Source organism: Sturnira hondurensis, unplaced genomic scaffold (genome assembly GCF_014824575.4).
Source record: "Sturnira hondurensis isolate 20B ecotype Veracruz unplaced genomic scaffold, ASM1482457v3 Scaffold0000867, whole genome shotgun sequence".
NCBI classification, from domain to species: Eukaryota; Metazoa; Chordata; class Mammalia; order Chiroptera; family Phyllostomidae; genus Sturnira; species Sturnira hondurensis.
Window position 1 is genome coordinate 782853 of NW_028073498.1, and position 20480 is coordinate 803332.

General features: G+C 39.5%; 1 protein-coding gene across 4 annotated transcripts in view; it reads right to left on the reverse strand.

Annotated features, from left to right (window-relative positions):
- Nucleotides 1-20480, reverse strand: part of VGLL4 (vestigial like family member 4) — a 153458-nt gene that overhangs the window by 76529 nt on the left and 56449 nt on the right. The window contains exon 1 of one of the 4 annotated variants that reach the window (XM_037050682.1): nucleotides 5673-6176. The exons of the other annotated variants lie outside the window; for them this stretch is intronic. Coding sequence (XP_036906577.1) covers nucleotides 5673-5754 — 82 coding nt within the window. The 5' untranslated portion in view covers nucleotides 5755-6176. Of the gene's footprint in view, nucleotides 1-5672; nucleotides 6177-20480 lie in introns of those variants that run through there. 4 annotated transcript variants of the gene reach the window in all.

Genomic DNA, 20480 nt, shown 5'->3' on the forward strand with positions numbered 1-20480 from the left:
TAGCAACAAATGAAGGAGAATGTTAAGACTGGACTTCCTATTTTATAGGGTAAATAAACATTTTTTTCAATGAGTATGGATTCAAATAATTAGAATTAAAACATACCCTATATACAATACTCTGAAGTTAAGACAATCTAAATAATTATTTTAATGAAGAAAGGCAAGATAAAGCAAACTGATGGAAATATTTTTTAGAACTTAGCAGAATATGCAACATTCAATATGAGAGGGAGGGAGGGAGGGGAGGGGGGAGGGGGAGGGAGGGGAGGGGGGAGGGGGAGGGAGGGGAAGGAGGGAAGGGAGGAGGACAGAGAAAGAGAGGGAGAGAGAACAAACAAATGGAGAAAGTAAAATCATTTCCAGACTCTGCTTTTAAAATTGAGTGTCCATGGGTGAAGTGTTTCGGGGCTGTGGGGGGCTGATACATTAGTTCAGTGAAAAATAAAAGAGGGAGCCTATTTTGTAGGAAAACTAACATTGCTGAGCAAGACTAGAAAACAGTTCCAATGAACTCAATATGCACAAATACCGTTAAATATAAACAGTCACTGAATAAATGTTAACATACATAGAGAGAAAACAGACAAAGCCAGAAAACAATCCCTGGTAAGACTGGTTTTATATATTTGTGTACATGCAGAAGTGCTAAATCTGGATCTAATTTCTTCATGACAAAACTGTTTTCTGCAACATCCTCACAATCCCAGAGGGAATTTCTTTTCATCTTATGGCATGTTTAAAAAAATAATAAACTTCACAGCAATGAATTTAAGCTCCCTAGGAGAAGAAGGCCATGCAGACAATAGGGAAGGGAAGGAAGAAGGAAGAGAAATCTGCCTTCCCAAACAAAGCCATGTGCAGGCTCCAGAGGTAAACAGCCAAGTAAAATAATCCTTCCAAAAGAAGATAGAGAACAAGGGTGGGAAGCTGGAAGAGAGGAGGGTATAATCACACCTTCCCTTCACAAACTGTAATTAGAAGAAACACTAACTGGCCAGATCTGTCTCAAGAGATCTCCTGGGCTCACCTGGGCCTGTTTTATTAACCAGGCTCCTCCCCTGTATCTATCTCTCCCTCTGTGCCCCTGCCTCCTCTTCTCCCTCCCACTTTCCTCCCTCTCTCCTACAAACAAAAAGCTCAAGTAAAATGAATTTCCACAGCAAAATAGTTGCAGATGTTCTACCTTGGAATACACCCCTGGATCAAGAGCTGGTCACATGATACGCAGGGCTGGGGACCAGAGGCTGGTACAAAATGGCTCTGCTCGATGGCCTTTTCACCTTCATAGTGCCCAATGCTCCTAGGTTTCCTGATGCCTCTGAGCTCCTGAGACAAAGAACAATGAAACCAGGACTCCACTGAACTGCTGATGGCTGGACTGGCAGAAAACAAAACTGTCACCCAGTCTTGCTCACACCCCTAGCAGAGTCACTCAACAACTCTTGTCCTGTGTGTTTTCCTTTTAGTTCCAGAAAATTAACTTAAATGTAGCCTGTGACCAAGTAAGTGGCAATTATGTTCTAAAACAATGAGCAGCTCTCAAGTGTGAAGAACTTAGAATACTCTTTTCTTAAGCTTTCAGATGATCATAATATGTGATTTTTTTACTTTCTCCCAATATAAATCACACTAGTAAATTAAAAAGGGAGAATTCTTCTACCAAATTACACACTAATGGCGCCTAACCCATAATTAAAGTATCACTAACAGCAGCTTAAAGCCACAGCCAACCATGAGCACATTTATTAGGGCCTAAGTTTTCAGCACCAAGTAATTATGCAAATATAACCGTCAGCCATCTTGAGAAAAGTCCACAGTCTAACCAGCTCCCTGCTCCCCTGGGGAAATATTCTTTGTAAACTGGCATTACAGAGGGCCTCCTCCTCTGCACAATCAGGAAAAAAGTAAAGCAAACAGAAGTGCCAGTGCAGCAAAGAGAGCAAATGCCAGTGAGACTGGTCACCTAGAGTTCTCATTACCTACCGCCTTTCCTAACATCACAACAGCCTGGAAACCCAGACCAGAAACTAACTGGCTTCAGAGCAATGAAGGGTCCAACACAGGCTCAACTGTGAACTGTAATCCAAAACATCCCTGTGCTAGGACTCTGAAGGTCCCAGGGTCTCTAACATCAAGGAGCTAATAATTAAGAAGACTAGCCACTAAATAATTCTGGAGAGGCAGCATGCTATGAAAGAATCATGGAGCAATCAAAACCACTGACTGGGTTCTCAGCACAATTCAATTGTTACAAAATTCCTTAACACACCTGAACAATTTATCTCCCTGGGCCTCAGTTTCCTTGGCAAAAACAAAGCAAATATATTAGGTGATGCCAAGGCTCTGCAAACAATTAGATAATTAGAGAATGCAAGATAGTATATAAACAAGGCTGAATTATACAGTAGCGACTACAGCTGCTACTGAAAAGATTTTGATTGATTGATTTTTTTTTTTTTGAGTCAGCCACTTGCTGAGAATTGTATGAGGCACCATGCATGCCAGCACTGAGAGATACAGCGGTGACCAAGACAATGCTGTGCCTTCAGAAGGCTTTCAATCTCTTAGAGGAGTATTCTGAGGAGAGTTTGGGCGGGGGGGGGGTGGCGGGAAGGCTGGGGTTTGACTAGAACCCTTCATGGAGATGGAGGTAAAACTGGGATTCAAGTGGGTATAATTTGAACATTCAGTGATGTGATGAATAATAAACTGGTTAACTATTGAAAATTGTAGCAATAGACCATGAGATTTTCGAAGACACATTAACACAAGCAGAGAGTTCTAGCAATTTGCTCATCACCAATGAAGGTAATTAGTTCCCAGAAATTAGCCAGACTTACATTCTTTCTGCCTTTTGCCAATCTTCTCCTACCCCAAGGGGCCCCCACCCCAAACCTACTATTTGCAGTTAATTTATTTAATTCTCTTTTCAGTTACTTCTGGAGTAACTTTTTATTCTCTTTTCAAGTCCTTCTGAAGGACTATGGTGAAAGTTGGGTGCCAGAGGAGTCACCAAGCAGAGTCCATAGCTAAGCCTTGCAGAGTCCACTTTCACTGTGGGATTTGAGGAAGACATTGTACGAGCTGCAAGACAATTGGCTTAAAAAGACCCATTTCTGTATAAGTTGCTAGAGAGGTTGAAGAAAGATGGTGCAGTTTATTTTGTGGAGTAGAGAGGTGTGTAACACTAGGAATATGGTATAACTAACCTAGAGAAGAATAACCATCAACATCTTAATTTTTTAAACTAAAAATTCAGAAAAGTTGTACCTTATTCTTCTGTTTTAAATCCTCACCTGGGGATACGTTTTATTGATTTGAGAGAGAGAGGAAAGGAGAAAGAGAAAAAGAGAGACATAGATGTGAGACAGAAACATCAATCAGTTGCCTCCCGTATGTGCCCCAATCAGGGATAGAACCCACAGCCTAGGTGTCCCCTAACTGGGGACTGAATCCCAACTTTTTGGTGTATGAGACCATGCTCCAACCAACTGAGCCACCTGACCAGCATTGTCTTATACTAAGAGAGGTGAAACCCACCTGTGCCCTAAGTGAAATCAAACGCTGTCTACCAACTGTACATTCCACTTTCCAAATAACCTCCCTGGAATGCTGGAGAGCTGAGTTGTTTAATACAAACATTCTTAAAGTGCTGAGTTTAAAGGAACAGTAACTGTTTCAACTTTTCTTTTAAAAAATTTCCATCTAAGATTTATGCCCATCTTAAAAACACCCTCTGAGTTCAGAGCAGATGTGTGCAGTGTTTGCAATGAGAAAACCACTAGGACATAAACAATCCACCATAAATACCACTCAGATTTTGCTGTGCTTTTTCTTCATATCCTGTGTATTTCTTTTGGTGTTAAAATAATGTTAACTTTCATAATAAGGAAAATAGCAGCAGATGTTTAAACCAAACAGACTATATAGCATATCATCCCACATATCTACTTGACTTTCAAAATCAAAGTTTCTTCCTCACAAATAAGGAGGGAGGCTAAAAGACTACTCACGTATTTTTACATACTACAGAACAACAAATCAACCTGGAGCAGCTTTCCATAAACTTTTCCTCACCACCACCAACCGGAGACATAAAAAATTAACACGGTGTCAATTTCTGAACAATCTTTATATCCCTTTCTTAAGCTGATCATTATATTTTGTTTTGCAAATATCATATTACTCGATGACAAAGATAAACAGAAACTGCTTGAAAATTTTTTATTTCTTGTTCCCTAAAAAAATTAAAAACACTAACTGCAGTAACTTAATTTCACAGGAAACAAGTCAAGTCAGTTGCTATTTAGACTATTATGAAAAAAATCTGCCTTTTAAATGAGTTAATTCAGAAGCAAGATGATACTTACTGCAGCAGATTCAAAGAAAGCAATTTACTAAAATTCTCATTAGTGGGACAAGTGGGGGTGGGAGTCCTTTTTTAAAAAAAAAAACTTAATTGTAAAACCCTTATCCACAGAGTTAAAAAAAAAGCATGAATAAGATTCTTTTTTCTTCCCCTTGAAGGGGAAAGGATAAGTTTTCAACTGATTAGGCAACAGGCCTGAGATTTTTTACTTGTAAAGTACAAGTAGATTGGCTCACTCTCACAAGTTTCTTCAATGTTTTCTTCTTCAAGAGAAATGTTCCGTTCATTATAAGAGAAAACATGGAAACTACTCCTGATGAATTAGAAAAGAGATGTCTCCTAGATTTGTATGTCGTTACAACAAAAAACACTCCCTCTGCCAAGCTGAATTCCCCCAGAGATGCCTCTCCGGCCACTCAAATCCAGGCCATTACCACTTTTTCATATCGCACGTAGATAATGTTCCAATAGATTAAGAAATCACTTTTTCTCTTCTTACTACCTGCAGAGACAGCTTGAAATACTACAACACACTGGGGAAACACCTCATGGTTTAGTAAGTGGTAATAAACAGTAAGAATTCAGAGCTTTTTTCCCCCCCAGCTTTCTCCTTACTGTGTTGTGCAATCACAAAGGGCCAGAGTGTGGAAGGGAACATCCTTCAATGTCAGAGCTCTCTTGGAGCTGTACAGGAAATGGGAAATGAGACAAAGAGCCAGTCTGTATTCTATGACATGAGTGCCCTTCCAGTCCCCCAAAATGAATAGGAAAATTCTTCATTGTTTGGGACAATCGGTCTCAAAAACAAAAACTCGCTGTAACTTTCTGTTCCCCTCTACATGAAAACCCAAAGCGCCGCTGGAATACAACACAAATACTGTAGATGGTGTATGTTTAAAACAAGTATCAATGCAAAACAACAACAAAAAAATCCCCACACATTTAACTTTTACCTAGGTCCTAAAAATTCATTCCCTAAAGAAAACACCAATGTATGTAAAAAATACATTTTTAAAGAGTTAAAAATCTGAAGAGTTAGTACATTACTAGCCTTAGGCAAACTTTTAACAGTTTACATTTCACCTCCTCCCCACCCCCACCCCTCCCCCCACTGTACCCCGGAAGACTAAGATATAAAAGAACAAACTTTAAAAGTGAAAAAAGTACAGAATAACAAGCCCCTTTCAAAGTACCCTAAACTCCCCATAACAGAACAGAAAGCACAGAAGACATTCAGAACCCTACAGAATTGATCTTGATAAAAGTAATAGGATAGCGATTTCTAGAACAGAACCTCTACCTTCATAGCACAGAATGCCGATATTGTTGTTCATCTTGTCCAAGTACTGGTAGTTCAACAGGTCCATCTTCATAAATAGCATTTATTGGGCTAGCACAGAAAACCAGCTCTTTGCTTTTGCCCCCAAAAGAGTACGTTTCAAAAATCAATTATTGCTGAGTAGCTCCTGGCTCTTCTCTTAAACTTCACCAAGACGGAGGCCCGGCCTCAAAAGAGCAAAACAAAGTATGTAAAAGTTAAAAAAAAACCACGCAAGCAAAAAAATTGAACACACAAAACCCTTCAAGGGTTTAGTTGTAGACAGTATACTTTTTGTATCCTCAGTGGAGCATTAAGAAATCGTTTCAGAAGTCTTTACAAGTCTTTCCTGGAAATAAAAAAGGAATGAGACAGAAAAGCTCGAAGCACATTTCCTAGGACAAAGCCCCGCTGGCGTCCCTCGCAGCCCGCTGCAAGTTCACTGCGCTGACATGCTGGCTATGCGTGGTATGACTCGTATGTAAACGAACTTCCTCTTCCCGGCGGGAGCGCGCGCGAGCATGCGCACTGAATCCCCGGGGCTCTGCAAATGTCAGAGATATTTTCTGCACAAGATCAGCCTCTAAATGTATTAAGTGTTTGAAAGAAAGAGAAAGAGGAGGTGGAGAGTCTGTATGGAGGGGCCTCAGCGGAGCTGCTCTTGACAGGAAGCAGCCCTGCCACTGCAAAACCGTAGGAGGAAAAAGAAAACCCAGGAAGTTTCTTTTTCAGAAGCTGAGTAAAAAGTAAAAAATCCATCATGGAAGCAAACTTCCATGGAATTTAACTCTACCATAACTACGCTTTGGGGTTTCAGAAACCCAATGTGTTTTGCTATGGTACATATACGAGATATATTTTGTAAGGCTTTCTTTATTTTTAAAATTGTTTTAAAATGTCTATTTACATTTCATTTGCATACTTAAATTTCTGCTGTTAATGTTACATAAATTTCATAAGCCTCAGAACTTACATGGACAGTAGCACCTTTTCACAGTAGAAGAAACTTAAACTCAGAGGGATTAAATGACTGGCCCATGGCCCCCCAAATAGTTGGGAGAACTACCTTTAGTGTGATTTGTTCCCCTAGTATTACAACTTTCTAGAAAACTGGGAAGGGAGAAATGAAAGCCGTTCCAACTATGTATTACAAGCATGGCAAGGAACAAGCTACCACATTGTTCCTTATTGGAAGGACTGGATTTAGGGCTTTAAATTTGCATCCCCGATACTTAGCACAGCAAGCAGGTACCCAAAAGCAGCTGTTCACTGAATGAATCACTGAATGTTCAGAGTCTCCAGCACATGAAGAACACACTAGCAAAAAGGGGAGAGTAGTTTTTATCTTTGTAGACTTTGGGTACCATAAACAGACTAATAAAATTCACTACAGGAAGTGTTTCCATATTTATATTATTACATGCTTATTTGGAGATTTAGAAAATATCAAGGGGTATTCTATTTTGTACACCAAGACCTAATTTTAATGCCCCAAAATAAGATTTAAATATATAATTTAAAGGGGGTCATACATTAAAAATTCAGCAATAGTTGCATTGGGGTAATAGGCCCATTCATGGCAAGTTGTTCTAACCAAATCTTATCTGGAGATTCATATGGCACCTAAATACTGTGGCCATCCTGTTGCAATAATAATAGTAGTCACTGGGATAGCAGCTGGTAAAGTAGGCAACAGAAAAAAATCAAGATTTTACCAGATTTAATTTATAAGGGTATTTAATGCTACATAGTAAATAAGCTATATTGGCAGATACATATACCATCAATTACAATTTAAATACCTAATGGTATTTGGCGGGAGGGTAGGAAGAAAACTTATAGCATCTAGTGTATACAAGATTATTGCACTTACATAACAGTCATGCCATCTTTAAGTGTCAGATTCAAACTCAACTAACAGTTTTGGAGTACAATCACTACGCTATGTTCTTTGACCTAAACTCTCACTCAGAAAACATTAGGCGCCATTGGCATATCCTGTACGGATGACAATTGGCAGCACACTGGAATCAACACAGAGCTGTTAAAAATTCTGATGCTGAGCTTGCACCCCAAACTGACCTGAGTGGGTGGGACCCAGCACCAGGATCTTTTTAAAAATTTAAAGTCCCAGGTGATTCTTTTATAATATACAGCCAAGGTTAAGAACCATTGCTTTCATCTGGGAGGGAAAAATTTCCCTGCCTTAAAATACTTCATTATACACTCACGTTGAGAAGGTTTTCTTTTTAAGATACTATGATTAAACCAGATTCAAATATACCATTGTAAAGATATGTGTAAAATATTTAGTAACCCTCCCTCTCATGACTCAGTATCACTTCCAATGTGGTTCAGCCTCTAAGAGGAAATCATCTGTGTAGACACAATCCCACGGGTATCCCTTGACTTGCTGGAATGATCCATGGCAAAATTCCCAGCCCCCGGTCATGACCTTCCCACTGATCTGGGATGCTAGTGTGGTGCTCCTGAGTATAGTCCACCAAAAGTTCAGAACTGGTTGCCACTATCCACAACGGACTGAACATTTAAAAACCTTCACAGCAATGTGACAGAGTAATTTTGTCTCCCAAACATAATTTTAAAAAAATTAAAGGTTGTGTTTTTTCATCGTTCTACTTAGTAAGTTTTGTTGCATTTTACAAGTACCAGTCTGCAGTGAAGAAGGTGAGGGGGAACCTGGTCAGGGGGAACCTGCCTTCTTAGACAGTCTAAGAAGCCCTGTGCTAGATAGAGGGCAGGCAGCTACAAGGGCTGGACTCCGAAGTACAGTCACCACCCACGGCAACCCGCAGCTGGTCCATCCTCACTCCTCACATCTTACACCTAATGCTTCAAGCACACGTACTTACAATACTAAAAGTTACTCTTAAAAATCACATTACCTCACTTCTTCATGCATGTTCTCTCTTTTGTGAAAGACTTCTCCAGCCTATCTACCCAGCAAACCACCCATTCTTCCTCAAGACTTAGCATACACCTGTCTTGTCCTGTGGGACCCCGTTCTTCCACCTTGTCACTCCTGCTCTGTGCCACCACTGTTTCACACACATGCTTCTAACCCAGTCTAGGCTTTCAGAGCAAAGGCTACGCCTTCTTTACCTTTGCAAGGTCAGTTAGGCATAAGCCTGGCATGTGGTAGGCCATTAATAAATACCTGTTAAATGAAATCAGTAAGATTAAAACTTCTACTTCTGGCCAAGATGGAGGCATAGGTGGAAACACTGTGCCCCCTCCCACAACTAAATTTAAAGACAGCAAAGTTTTAGTAACAAAAATGCAGCCAAAACAGTAAAAACTGAACTGTACGGAACTCCGACAACAACAAACCACTCAGCCAGACCAGTAAGAGGGGTGGACTCAGCGGGGGAAAGGGGTCAGGCTGGAAAGATAGTCCGGTCAGACCAACCCAGGAGCAGAGGTGGAGGTGGTTGGTGGATCCCAGGCGTGGGGTGGCGAGGGTCAAACCCAGTGAGGGCGCAGGGCGGCTGGCTGACTGCAGTCACACCTTCGCAAGCAGATAAACCAAGCGGAGCGAACAGTAAGACAGACCGCTCAGGGCCCCAGCGACAGGAATTAGAGCCTGAAAGCACCAACTGGAAAGACTTTCTCCGGGTAGAGGGGCCGGGAGAGGCTCCCAGGCTCACAGAGAGTTTGTTAGAGAGACCCACAGGGTCCTGGAGAGTACACGGGCCCACATACCCAGGAACCAGCACCAGAGGGGCCCAATGTGCTTGGGGGAAGCCGCAGAGGGGACAGAGAGAGCTCTGAGAAAGAGCAGAGTGGAGCAGAGCGGAGCAAAGCACCATTTTTTTTCCCCTCTCTGACCCTGCCCCCACATACAGAGTCACAACCCAGCAACTGGGTCTCCTGGCCCTGGTGAATACCTAAGGCTCCGCCCCTCATACATAAAAGGTGCAAACAGACCAAACATTATGACTCAAGAACAGCTCAAAGCCCCAGAGCCTATAATTCTAAGTGACCAAGAAATAACCAACCTTTCAGATGCACAGTTCAAAACACTGGTGATCAGGATACTCACAGAATTGGTTGATTTTAGTCACAAACTAGAGGAACATATGAAGGCTAAACTGATTGAAATGAAGGGAAATGCACAGGAAACCAATAGTGATGGAAAGGACACTGGGACTCAAATCAAGGGAGTGGACCAGAAGGAAGAAAGAAACAATCAACCAAAAAAGAATGAAGAAATGAGAATTCAAAAAAAATTAGAAGAGGCTTGGGAACAAACCTTCAGGACATCTTTAAACACTACAACATGAGAATTATTGGGGTACCAGAAAGGGAATAGGAACAGCCACGAGTGGAAAACTTATTTGAACAAATAATAAAGGAGAACTTCCCCAGTCTGGCAAAGGAAATAGACTTCCAGGAAATCCAGGAAGCTCAGAGAGTCCCAAAGAAGCTGGACCCAAGAAGAAACACACCAAGGCACATCATAATTACATTAGCCAAGATGAAAATGAAGGAGAGAATTCTAGAAACAGCAAGAGATAAGGGGACAGTCACCTACAAAGGAGTACCCATCAGACTGTCAGCGGATTTCTCAAAAGAGACTTTACAGGCAAGAAGGGGCTGGAAAGAAGTATTCCAAGTCATGAAATCCAAAGACCTACAGCCAAGATTGCTCTATCCAGCAAAACTTTCATTTAGAATGGAAGGACAGATAAAGTGCTTCTCAGATAAGGTCAAGTTCAAGGAGTTCATCATCACCAAGCCCTTATTACATGAAATGTTAAAGGGACTTATCTAAGAAAAACAAGATGAAAAATATGAACAGTGAAAGGACAGCAGACTCACAGTTATTAACAACCACACCTAAAACAAAAGCAAACCAAGAGGACAGCTAAATCTGGAGTGGAACCATAGAAATAAAGAACACATGGAGGTTTAGTAACAGGAGAGTGGGAGGAGGAGAAGAGGGGAGAAGGTACAGAAAATAGCATAGACGGTAGGTAGAAAATAGATAGGGGGAGGGCAAGAATAGTAGGGGAAATATATAATCTAAAGAACTTGAGACACGTGGTTATAAACTAAGGGGGGGAGAATGGTGGGGGAGGAAGTGTGCGGGTGGAGGGGAATGAAGGGGGGGAATAGAACAACTGTAATGGTATAATCAATAAAATATATAAAAAAAAAATGAAGAAATCTGAGTTATCAGATATTTAAAACATAAAGCCTTAAAGAACGTTTGGGTACAGAGTAAGAAGCACTACACAGATACTGTCATGAAATGAAGTTTTTCTGTAAAAACCATAAGAATATGTTCAGACTAATTTGGAATAGGGAAACATTTTTCTAAGCCTGAAAAAACAAAAAACTTTAAGAAAGGAAGTCACAAGGAAAAACACTGAAGATTTTGGGTGAATATACAAAATCATGTTTTTGTACATCTGAAAACACCAAAACCAAGTAGAGATGCAAACCTCAAAAAAGAATGTATTCATAACATATATTATGATGGAGGAAGGATAAATGATCTTAGTATATTAAGAACACTTATGTAGGAAGAAAAAAGAATCTAAAATTTTGTAAATTTCATGTATTAGCAAAGAATATAAGAAAGAATGAATGGCCAATACACTGTTGAAAAACTATTCAATCTCATTAATAAATAAAAAAGTTTAAGTATGAACAACAATCAAATAAAAATTAAAAATAAATTTTAAAAAATTAAAAAATGTAATTAAGTGATTTTCCATCTACCAGATTAACAAAACAAGAAGACTTTTTCCATCTTATTCAATGCTGGTGAGGCAAGATGCCATTGGATTTGTGTTCACTGCTAGTGCAAACAGATCATGTCTTTCCACAAAGCAGGCTGGCATTCACATTATGCTATCTGCAATGTTGAAAATGTTCACAACCTTTTCCTTACACTGGACTGTACTTCTAAAACTCTGCTTTATGAAAATAATTAGATTTGGCCAAAGAGTTACATAAAGATGCTTTGCATCCTTCTTTGCACAATTATGAAGACTTGAACCCCTAACAGTCCAAAAATAAGGGAATGGAGTGACCCTGAGGCATGTCAATGACACAATATTATGCCATTCCTTCAAAAATACATAATGACATAAGGAAATGCTGTGTTATATACTATACAATAAATACTACACACAGGTTAACCAAAAACAATAATAGGATATGAAAGACGTATACACTCTATATCAATTTCGCTTACACACTTGAGTATATATACTTATACAGAAAAAAGTATACATGTGGTAAAAAGAATGGAAAGAATACCCAAATATGAACACTGTCTTTAAGTCATGAGGCTTTATTACATTTGTCTATGTTTCTCATTTACCTGTAAAGAGTATATTCCTTATATGATTAAGGTGAGGGTGAAGGAAGTTCACCCACTTTTGAAAAAACAGGCTCATGAGAAAATATGCCCTGATAAGGTATAAGCAATGGATCACGTATCTTATTTTTTAATCTTATTTATTTACTTATTTATTTCCTTACCCAAGAACATTTTTTCATTGCTTTTAGAGAGAGGGGAAGGGAAAGAGAAATATTGTCATGAGAGAGAATCATCAATTGGTTGCCACTTGTATGCACCCACACCCACGACTGAACCTGCAACCTAGGTATGCGCCCTGACCACTCTTTCAGTTATGGGACAACAAACACTCCAATCAACTGAGTTACACTGGCCAGGGCCTGTATATATTATTTTTAACACCATGATATGTGCTTCTGACTTAGATTTAACAACTAAGATAATAAAATTCCAAACATTTATTTAGACCTTTATAAAATTCAAGGATGTTTACGCTGAGATATCTGTCCTAAAGAACAGTCGACAGGAAGAAACTATACTTTTTTAAAAGGATTTTATTTATTCCTTAGAGATAGTGGAAAGGAGGGAGAAAAAGGGAAAGAAACATCAATGTGCAAGAGAAACATTGCTTGGTTGCCTCTCGCATGTCCCCAAATGGGGACTTGGCCCGCGTCCCAGGCATGTGCCCTGCCTGGGAAAGGAACCAGAGACCTTTTGGTTCAATCCACTGAGCCACACCAGCCACAGCAAAACTCTCTGTACTTTAAACTTTCAGAGTACATAGACATGTACGCACATGATTTTTGTCTTCCATTATTTCATGTATTAGTATCAGTTCCCCAAACTAAACCGTAAGCCTCTGGAGGAAAGAAAAACTAAGCTTCAGTTCTCGGTACAAAGCTCCCCACAGCAAGTACTCCATAAACGTTCAGTATGGCAGCATCTCAGGACTTTGGTGGAACAATGATGGCACAATAATGATAAAAGAAAGAAGAGTCCAGACTAATTACTAGGTTAAATTGCTCTATGTGTTAGAGAGTCGACTACCAGTTTGGAATAGAATCACTCAAACTGTAAGGTGCTTAACAAAAACCAAATGATCAAAATCACTCTCCAGACACTTTTTAACAGATAAAATGTATCCTGGCCAATGTGGTTCAGTCACTTGGGTTTTGATGGCAAACTGAAAGGTTACAGGTTTGATTCCCGGACAGGACACATACCTGGATTGTGGATTCAGTCCCCAGTCTAGGTGCATATAAGAGACAATCAATCAATATTGCTTTTCTCTCTCACAACATTGTTTCTCTCCTTCTCTTTCTCCCTCCCTTCCCCTCTCTCTAGAACCCACTAAAGAAAAAAATTAATAATAAAATAAAATGCCTTCATTATGGCACTTGCAAAGAAGGGAATGTTTTAATGTTAAGTCTAACAATGATCTCCTCAAAGACCCTGGAAAATATAAATAATCTTACCAGGCTACTTGGTTCGTTTAACAGATTCAATTGTTCTCTTCTTCCCAGTATTCTAAGTAGGCTAGATATTTAGCTAATGCTTTCATTTTTTAATTTTTTTCTCCTTACAACACATTTATTTATTTTTTATTTTTTAAAAAATCACTTTAACCCAATATGTAAATAATGATCAAAACAAACCTTACCAAAGGAAGAAAATAAGTTTGACTATAACTTGACCTAAACTTTCAGTTAAACAAGAAACTGGATGTATAAAAACATTATGTGTAAAAGCATCCCTAGAACTCATTGCCATGTACAGGTACGCTCCTCAGCACAACACGAACCACAACAGTCATAACGATGATGATGACGGTGCTTGTAAACACTTCACTGGTCAAGTCACTGGCACTTCTCTATTTAATACCTTAATCATCGAGACACAGTTTTGAGAAGGAAAGCACAGGAATGGTTACTTTAAATGAACACCAAGCATTCAATAGTAAGAAGGAAGACTCAAGAAACCAAACCTCCTTTACTTTTAACTACAGGGTGGGGCAAAGGTAGGTTTACAGTTGTGAGTACACAAAAAGTTATTCTTGTATTATTATTTATTATTGTATTATTTTCGATACAAACAACTGTAAGCCTACTTTTGCGCCACCCTATATTGTTTAGAATGCAGAGTTCTGTGGCTTCTACAGAAAGGCCTAGCAAAAACCCTACCTACTCCATAGAGCCCCTTTAGCTGGAATTAATCTCTTTATTCCAGTATATACGGCCCTTAATTCTAAAGAAAGGCAGACTATGAGGTAATTTATGTACCTCTCCCCACCAGACTATAAAGACTACTTCGCACACAGTAGGTCTTCAACAACACAGCTGTTGAATCACAGAAGACACCAAAACAAAACAATTTTCAAATGCCTCGTGTACCAATGATGTGAATCTGAATATCTATTACTAAGTTACCTATGATACTACATTTTCATTTAAAGAAAGGATTCCTAAATATATTCTAAAATACTGCTTATTTCTAACTTGGAATTTTCACACTGAAATGATGATGAAAAATATATTGTATTTTGTCAAATTTTCAGAAATGCAAATACTATTACGCTTATATCCTGACTTTTACTGTTTATGAAATAGTACCAGTTCTAAGTTAAAACATTTCAACTTCTACTAAGTGGTTACTAGGTCATTTTCTGTAACGTAGTGGGATTTCAGTATAAACATACATATTTTTAATAAAAACCTAAAAATGGTTCTTCAAAGCAGATTTAAACTTTCAATACAACAGTACCCCCTAGGGGTGAATTTTAAGTTGCAAAGAAAATTTTGAGAAAGCAAACTGCATTATTTGGGCCATTCTCACCTGGTGTATATTTCAAACACAATAGCCTTATTTTATTTAATAAAAGTAATAGCAAATATCTTTAAACAAACAGTTGAACCTTCACTAAACTTTGCAAAAATTAAAATAAAATACTAACAATAACAATTCAAGTGATATTCCATGGTTGAATAGGAAATCTGCTTTATTAACATGAGCTTGATATAACTAGTATTTTAAAGCACCTACTAGGACCCATTTTTTTAAATATTTTATTTATTTACTTTTAGAGAGAGGGGAAGGGAAGAAGAAAGAGTGGGAGAGAAACATCAATGTGTGGTTGCCTCTGATATGTCCCCTACTGGGAACCTGGCCTGCAACCCAGGCATGTGCTCTGACTGGGAATTGAACCAGCGACCCTTTGCTTCACAGGCCCTTGCTCAATTCACTGAGCCACACCAGCCAAGCCAAGGCTCCATGTTTTAAATAAACCAGAATAAATCAGTACTGGGGAATGGAATTTAATTAATTGGCATTCCCAAGAAAGAAATTTTTTGCAAAACTGTGTAACCTGTTAGTTTTAGTAGTACCTTAGAATGCTTGGCAACACAATTGTTTCCTTATAAACAAAAATTACTTTAAGCCCTGGCCTGGTACCTCTGTTGGTTAGAGCATCATCCCAAAACGCCACGGTTGCAGGTTTGATCTCTGGTCAGGACACATACAACAAGCAACCAAAGAATGCATAAGTGAAACAACAAACAAATGTTTCTATCTCTCCCCCTCCATTCCTCTCTTTCTGAAATCAATAAATTAAAAAAATATTTTAGTGGTTTTCATTACTAAAAACAATAGGTTCAGTAACCCTCACAAATAACTCTCACAAATTTATTCTGATATTCACATTGTCAGAAATTATCATTATTCACAGATATATTCCTGCAAGGTTGGCTAGAACTAAATTCCATAGTAAAATGAGAACCCCAATGGAGGAAAAGTCCTAAATATTTAACATTTGAAGGGTAAAGATCACTAACATTCCCAATCTTCAAGTAACAGTTCAGTTTGCCTTCAAAGTACTTAATAATATGCCACATCGTTCTACCTCTAGAATCACCCATTAAGATCCAGTCTAGAAAATAGACAACACACCTGTTATTTTGACAGAATTTTAGTGCCTCCCCTGCCTTGTGCCTCCCTTTCAATAACTACCCCAGAAGGTAACTGCTATTCTAACCTTTAAGAGTACAGATTGGTTTAACCGCTTTACATAAATAGAAAAATATGCCATTCACTCTTCTGCAACTGGATTCAAGTGTTATCCTTATTTTTCTGTGTAGCGTAAATAGATCACACATTTTTATTGCTGCATAGTAATCCATTGCTCTAATAAAGCATATTCATTCTACTGTTGATGAGCATTTAGGCAGTCTCTGGGGATTATTATAAATACTGCTGCAACAAATATTTTAGTACATGTCTTTCATGAGCACATGACCACATTTCTGATACACACATACTTAGGAGTAAATATGTTTCATCACAGAGTAAACACATGTTCAGCTTAAGTAGACAATGCCCAACAGTTTTCCAAAGCAGCTGTACCAATTTATATTCCTGAGGTAGTGTGGGATTTCAGGTTGCTCCACATTCTCACCAATACTTTTCTATCTTTGCCATTCCCACTACTCTGGTAAAATATGGAACAGCCACAGTGTTAGTACTTTGTACTTCTCTGACCAATAGTGAAAATTTGTAAATGCTTCTTAAGAGGCAGAGGGATAGATTCACCATACAGAACAGAGAGAGAATGGTCTAGGCCTGGGCCTCTCAACCAGGCCAACTTCGCTTCCCCACACCAGGGGACATTTGGCAATGCCTGGTTGTTACAGCTTGAGGCTGCTACTAGCATCCAGCAGATGACGGCCAGGGATGATGCCAAAAATGCTACAATACACAGGACTGCCCCCCACAACAAAGATTTACCTGGACCAAGTAGCAATAATGCACTGTCAAGAAACCCTGATCAAAGCAAACCATTATTAGAATTTTTCTCTTTATCCATATAATCAGTTGAAGGTATAGCTCAAGGGGCCAATTTCCTATTTTCTCAAAATGTTATTTTCTCCCTAAAGGGATAGAAAAACAAAAGGACATTTACTACATGTTGGGCCTGGTATATGGGATAGAGCTAGGTTGTTTCACATGCCTGGTTTCTTTTTTAATCCTCACAACAATGCTGTCAGGTACTATAACCATTTTATAGGTGAGGAAACAGATTATCAGGCTAAGTAGCTTGTCCAAATGCACACAAAGAGTAGCAGGTCTGGGGTCTGAAGCTGAGATTTTCTGCTATACCCAGGGCATTACTTTTAACTAAAAATAGTTTTTTAAGTCCGCAATAATGATTAACTTGCAAGGGGTTAAGTTTTACATTAGATTTTCTGTAACATAGTGGGATTTTAGTATAAACATACATATTTTTAATAAAAACCAACTTTTTGCTTTTCAGTAAAAAGCAACTGAATAAAAACCAGGTATGAAAAACATCATTTGTGCCCTGACTGGTATGGCTCAGTGGACTGAGCATGGGCCTGCAAACCAAAAAAAGGCCACCACAGTTCCATTCCCAATCAGGACACATGCCTGGGTTGCAGGCCTGTTCTCCAGTAGGGGGTGCACAAGAGGCAACCACACATTGATGTTTCTCTCCCTCTCTTTCTCCCTCCATTCCCCTCTCTCTAAAAATAAATAAAATCTTTAAAAAAAAAAGAAAAACATTTTCAATGTGAGGATTAACATGCATCTGTAAGACGTATACCTTAAATTTTTTAAACAAATCTATCCTCCCTACTATCCTGGGATCTCTCTGAAGTTACAGCCATGTCTTATTTTTTTTTGCATATGTCCCAATGCCTGTAGGAATGGGCATTTAGAGTTTTCTAGATTAATTACTGAACTAAAACTCCAATGAGAGAAGACAAGCTTCAGAAAGCAAGCAGATGATCCAGATTTTATTTTTCACCAAGCCAACTATATTTAGTAGCATAAAGTATAATAAAATGGGTTTTGTTGCAAATATATGATTAAATCAAATAATGGTCAATTCCATCCAATTCTTTTCACAACGATTCCATTTCTCCAAGGATGGATTGCCAATATAGCCATGTGAGTCATCCTTCAGATATTTTCACTGATGCCTGTTTGTAAGAAAATAATAGTCACAGGACCATCAGAAATCTTACCACTATAAGAGCAGTTTTCAACCCTGGGCATGAATCAGAATCACCCAGGGGGCTTTGCAAGTCATGGCTACCCAGGCCTCATATTTGGGGGTTAATTTAGTAAATCTGTGGTGGGACCCAGAAAGATACACTTAGGATTTACACCCAGGGAAAAGCTAATTTCAAAAGTACAGTTTGAAAATAGTTCCCCATATAATTTTCATACATGCCCCTCCCCTAGTCGTTCAGAACCACTGTGGGGAGGGGCAGCAAGGTGATTCAGAACTGAATTGTAGGGCACCTGGCTTCCACACCTCCCAGAGTTCAAGAGCATCCCACAGAGTTACTTCTAGGCAGGACTAGGGGGCGATGTGAGCCAACCTAAGAAAGAGCTCAACTTCCCAATGGGAAGTGACACTTGGAAGTGGATAGTTTGAATTTACACAATTTGGTCTTGCTTCACAGGGAAGGGGCAAATGAACTTCCTCATTCTCCACCTCGTTTTTTAAACTACCTTAAGTACAATGCTTATCTGTATTAGCACCAGAAAAATATAAACCAGGATTTGTTTATCTTCATGTGGGTAGGAGTATGAGGGGTCCTGGAAATGGACGCAGTGTTTACTGGAGGGGCAAAGCAGGATTTCCATGGTGTATGTGTCCAGTTAAGGCTGGTGGTGATGAATTTTTAGAGATACATGACACCATGGCGTCCTCCCTTCAGAGGACTCAGGCAGTTGTAATGTCACGGGAATGCACTCCTCTGATTAACATCCATCTCCCAGTTTTCCTATTCATTTCCCCAACATTTAATACAATGCCTGGCACCTGGTAGGTCAAAGACTTGTGGACAGAACGAATGAGACAGAAAAACTCTAGAATCTAAGGTGGGAATGGAGGAAAGCCACAAGTGGTCGGACACCCTCAGCTCTGGGTTGAGTCTAGGGCAGTTTGAAGGGGACACTGGCTTGACAGTTTGGTGAACTCTGCAGAAGAACTAGGTTTCTGTCCAGGCTTAGAAGATGAGTGACAGTGCAGCCTCCCAGGGAAGATCTGACTGCTGTGGAGCCATCATGAGAGAACCAAGCCTAAAGAAAGAGAAAAGAGGGTCTGGGCACAGAGGACCAACAAGAAAGGGCTACAGGGAAACAGGGCTACAGGGAAACATGGCGTCCCTGAGCTATCGGCAATCTCTGACTAGCTTTCTAGTAAAAAAGAGCACTAGATAAAGAGTCAGAAACGTCAGGTTCTGTCCAGCTCGGACCCACACTTAGCCATGTAATCCTGATCGAGGAAGGCTGCCTGTTCCAGCCTCGATTTCCTTATCTGCACCAGAGGTATGATAAAAACTTCACTCACCCATCACAGAGGACTGCCAAGGACCCACTGAAATAACAGCTGTTATTACAGTGTTCCATAAACTACAAAGTACATACAAATGTTGGTAATTATTTTTTTAAGATTCTATTTATTTATTTGTAGAAAGAGGGAAGGGAAGGAGAAAGAGGAGAGAAACATCAATGTGTGGTTGCCTCTCATGCGCCCCTTATTGGGGACCTGGCCTGCAACGCAGGCATGTGCCCTGACTAGGAATCCAACCTGCAACAACCTTTTGGTTTGCAGGCCAGCACTCAATCCACTGAGCCACACCAGCCAGGGCTGGTAGTTTTTCTTTCTGAAGGAATGTGGAGAGTTAGAGCTGTACCTCCCAGGACAAAAAGAGAGAGAGAGAGAGAGAGAGAGAGATGTTTTTCTCATAACAATAGACATGAAGAATATTGTTTTGCTCTTTTTCCTGATGGTTTCAATTAACAATAGTAACAATAGCAGTGAGAGGCCTTAACATAACTGAAAAGCCTAAGTTTCTTTGTGGAGAATACTGAGGCAAGCCATCTGCTACCTACAGGGATCTGGCTGTTCTCTTCAGTTAAGAGTAGAAAACAAATCCGTAAAATTCCTGGTTGCCTCAAGTTCTAGATGAGGCTGGTAACTCAAGTGTTAAAGAGTCTAACCACTCCCCTCATAAAAGTTTCAGTTATAATCCCATTATTTTTGAATGGCTATCAGTGTACTTTGAAATTCTGATTACTCAAGGATTACTGCTACAGGGTATCTGTGCTAACAGCCCTGTGGTACAGTCTGCCAAGAAGAAAATTATGATCCTGGTTGTAGTAATGCCAGTTTACACCCTATCTAAATAAATGAGCCTTGCTGCTCTCTCTTCCACATTTTCCCAGTAAAAAGAGGTTTGAAAAAAAGAAAGAGAAACATGAGAAAATACAGCACTGCACCTGCATACTTACTGGTGCCTACTCCCCACTGAAATAACCAAATGGCTATATTTTATTTATAGATGCTCTTCGGGCACAACTGCTTAAACCACAGGCTGAAACACTTCTAGTTTGGCCTGGTATCACCATGGGAAGGTACAATAATATATTTC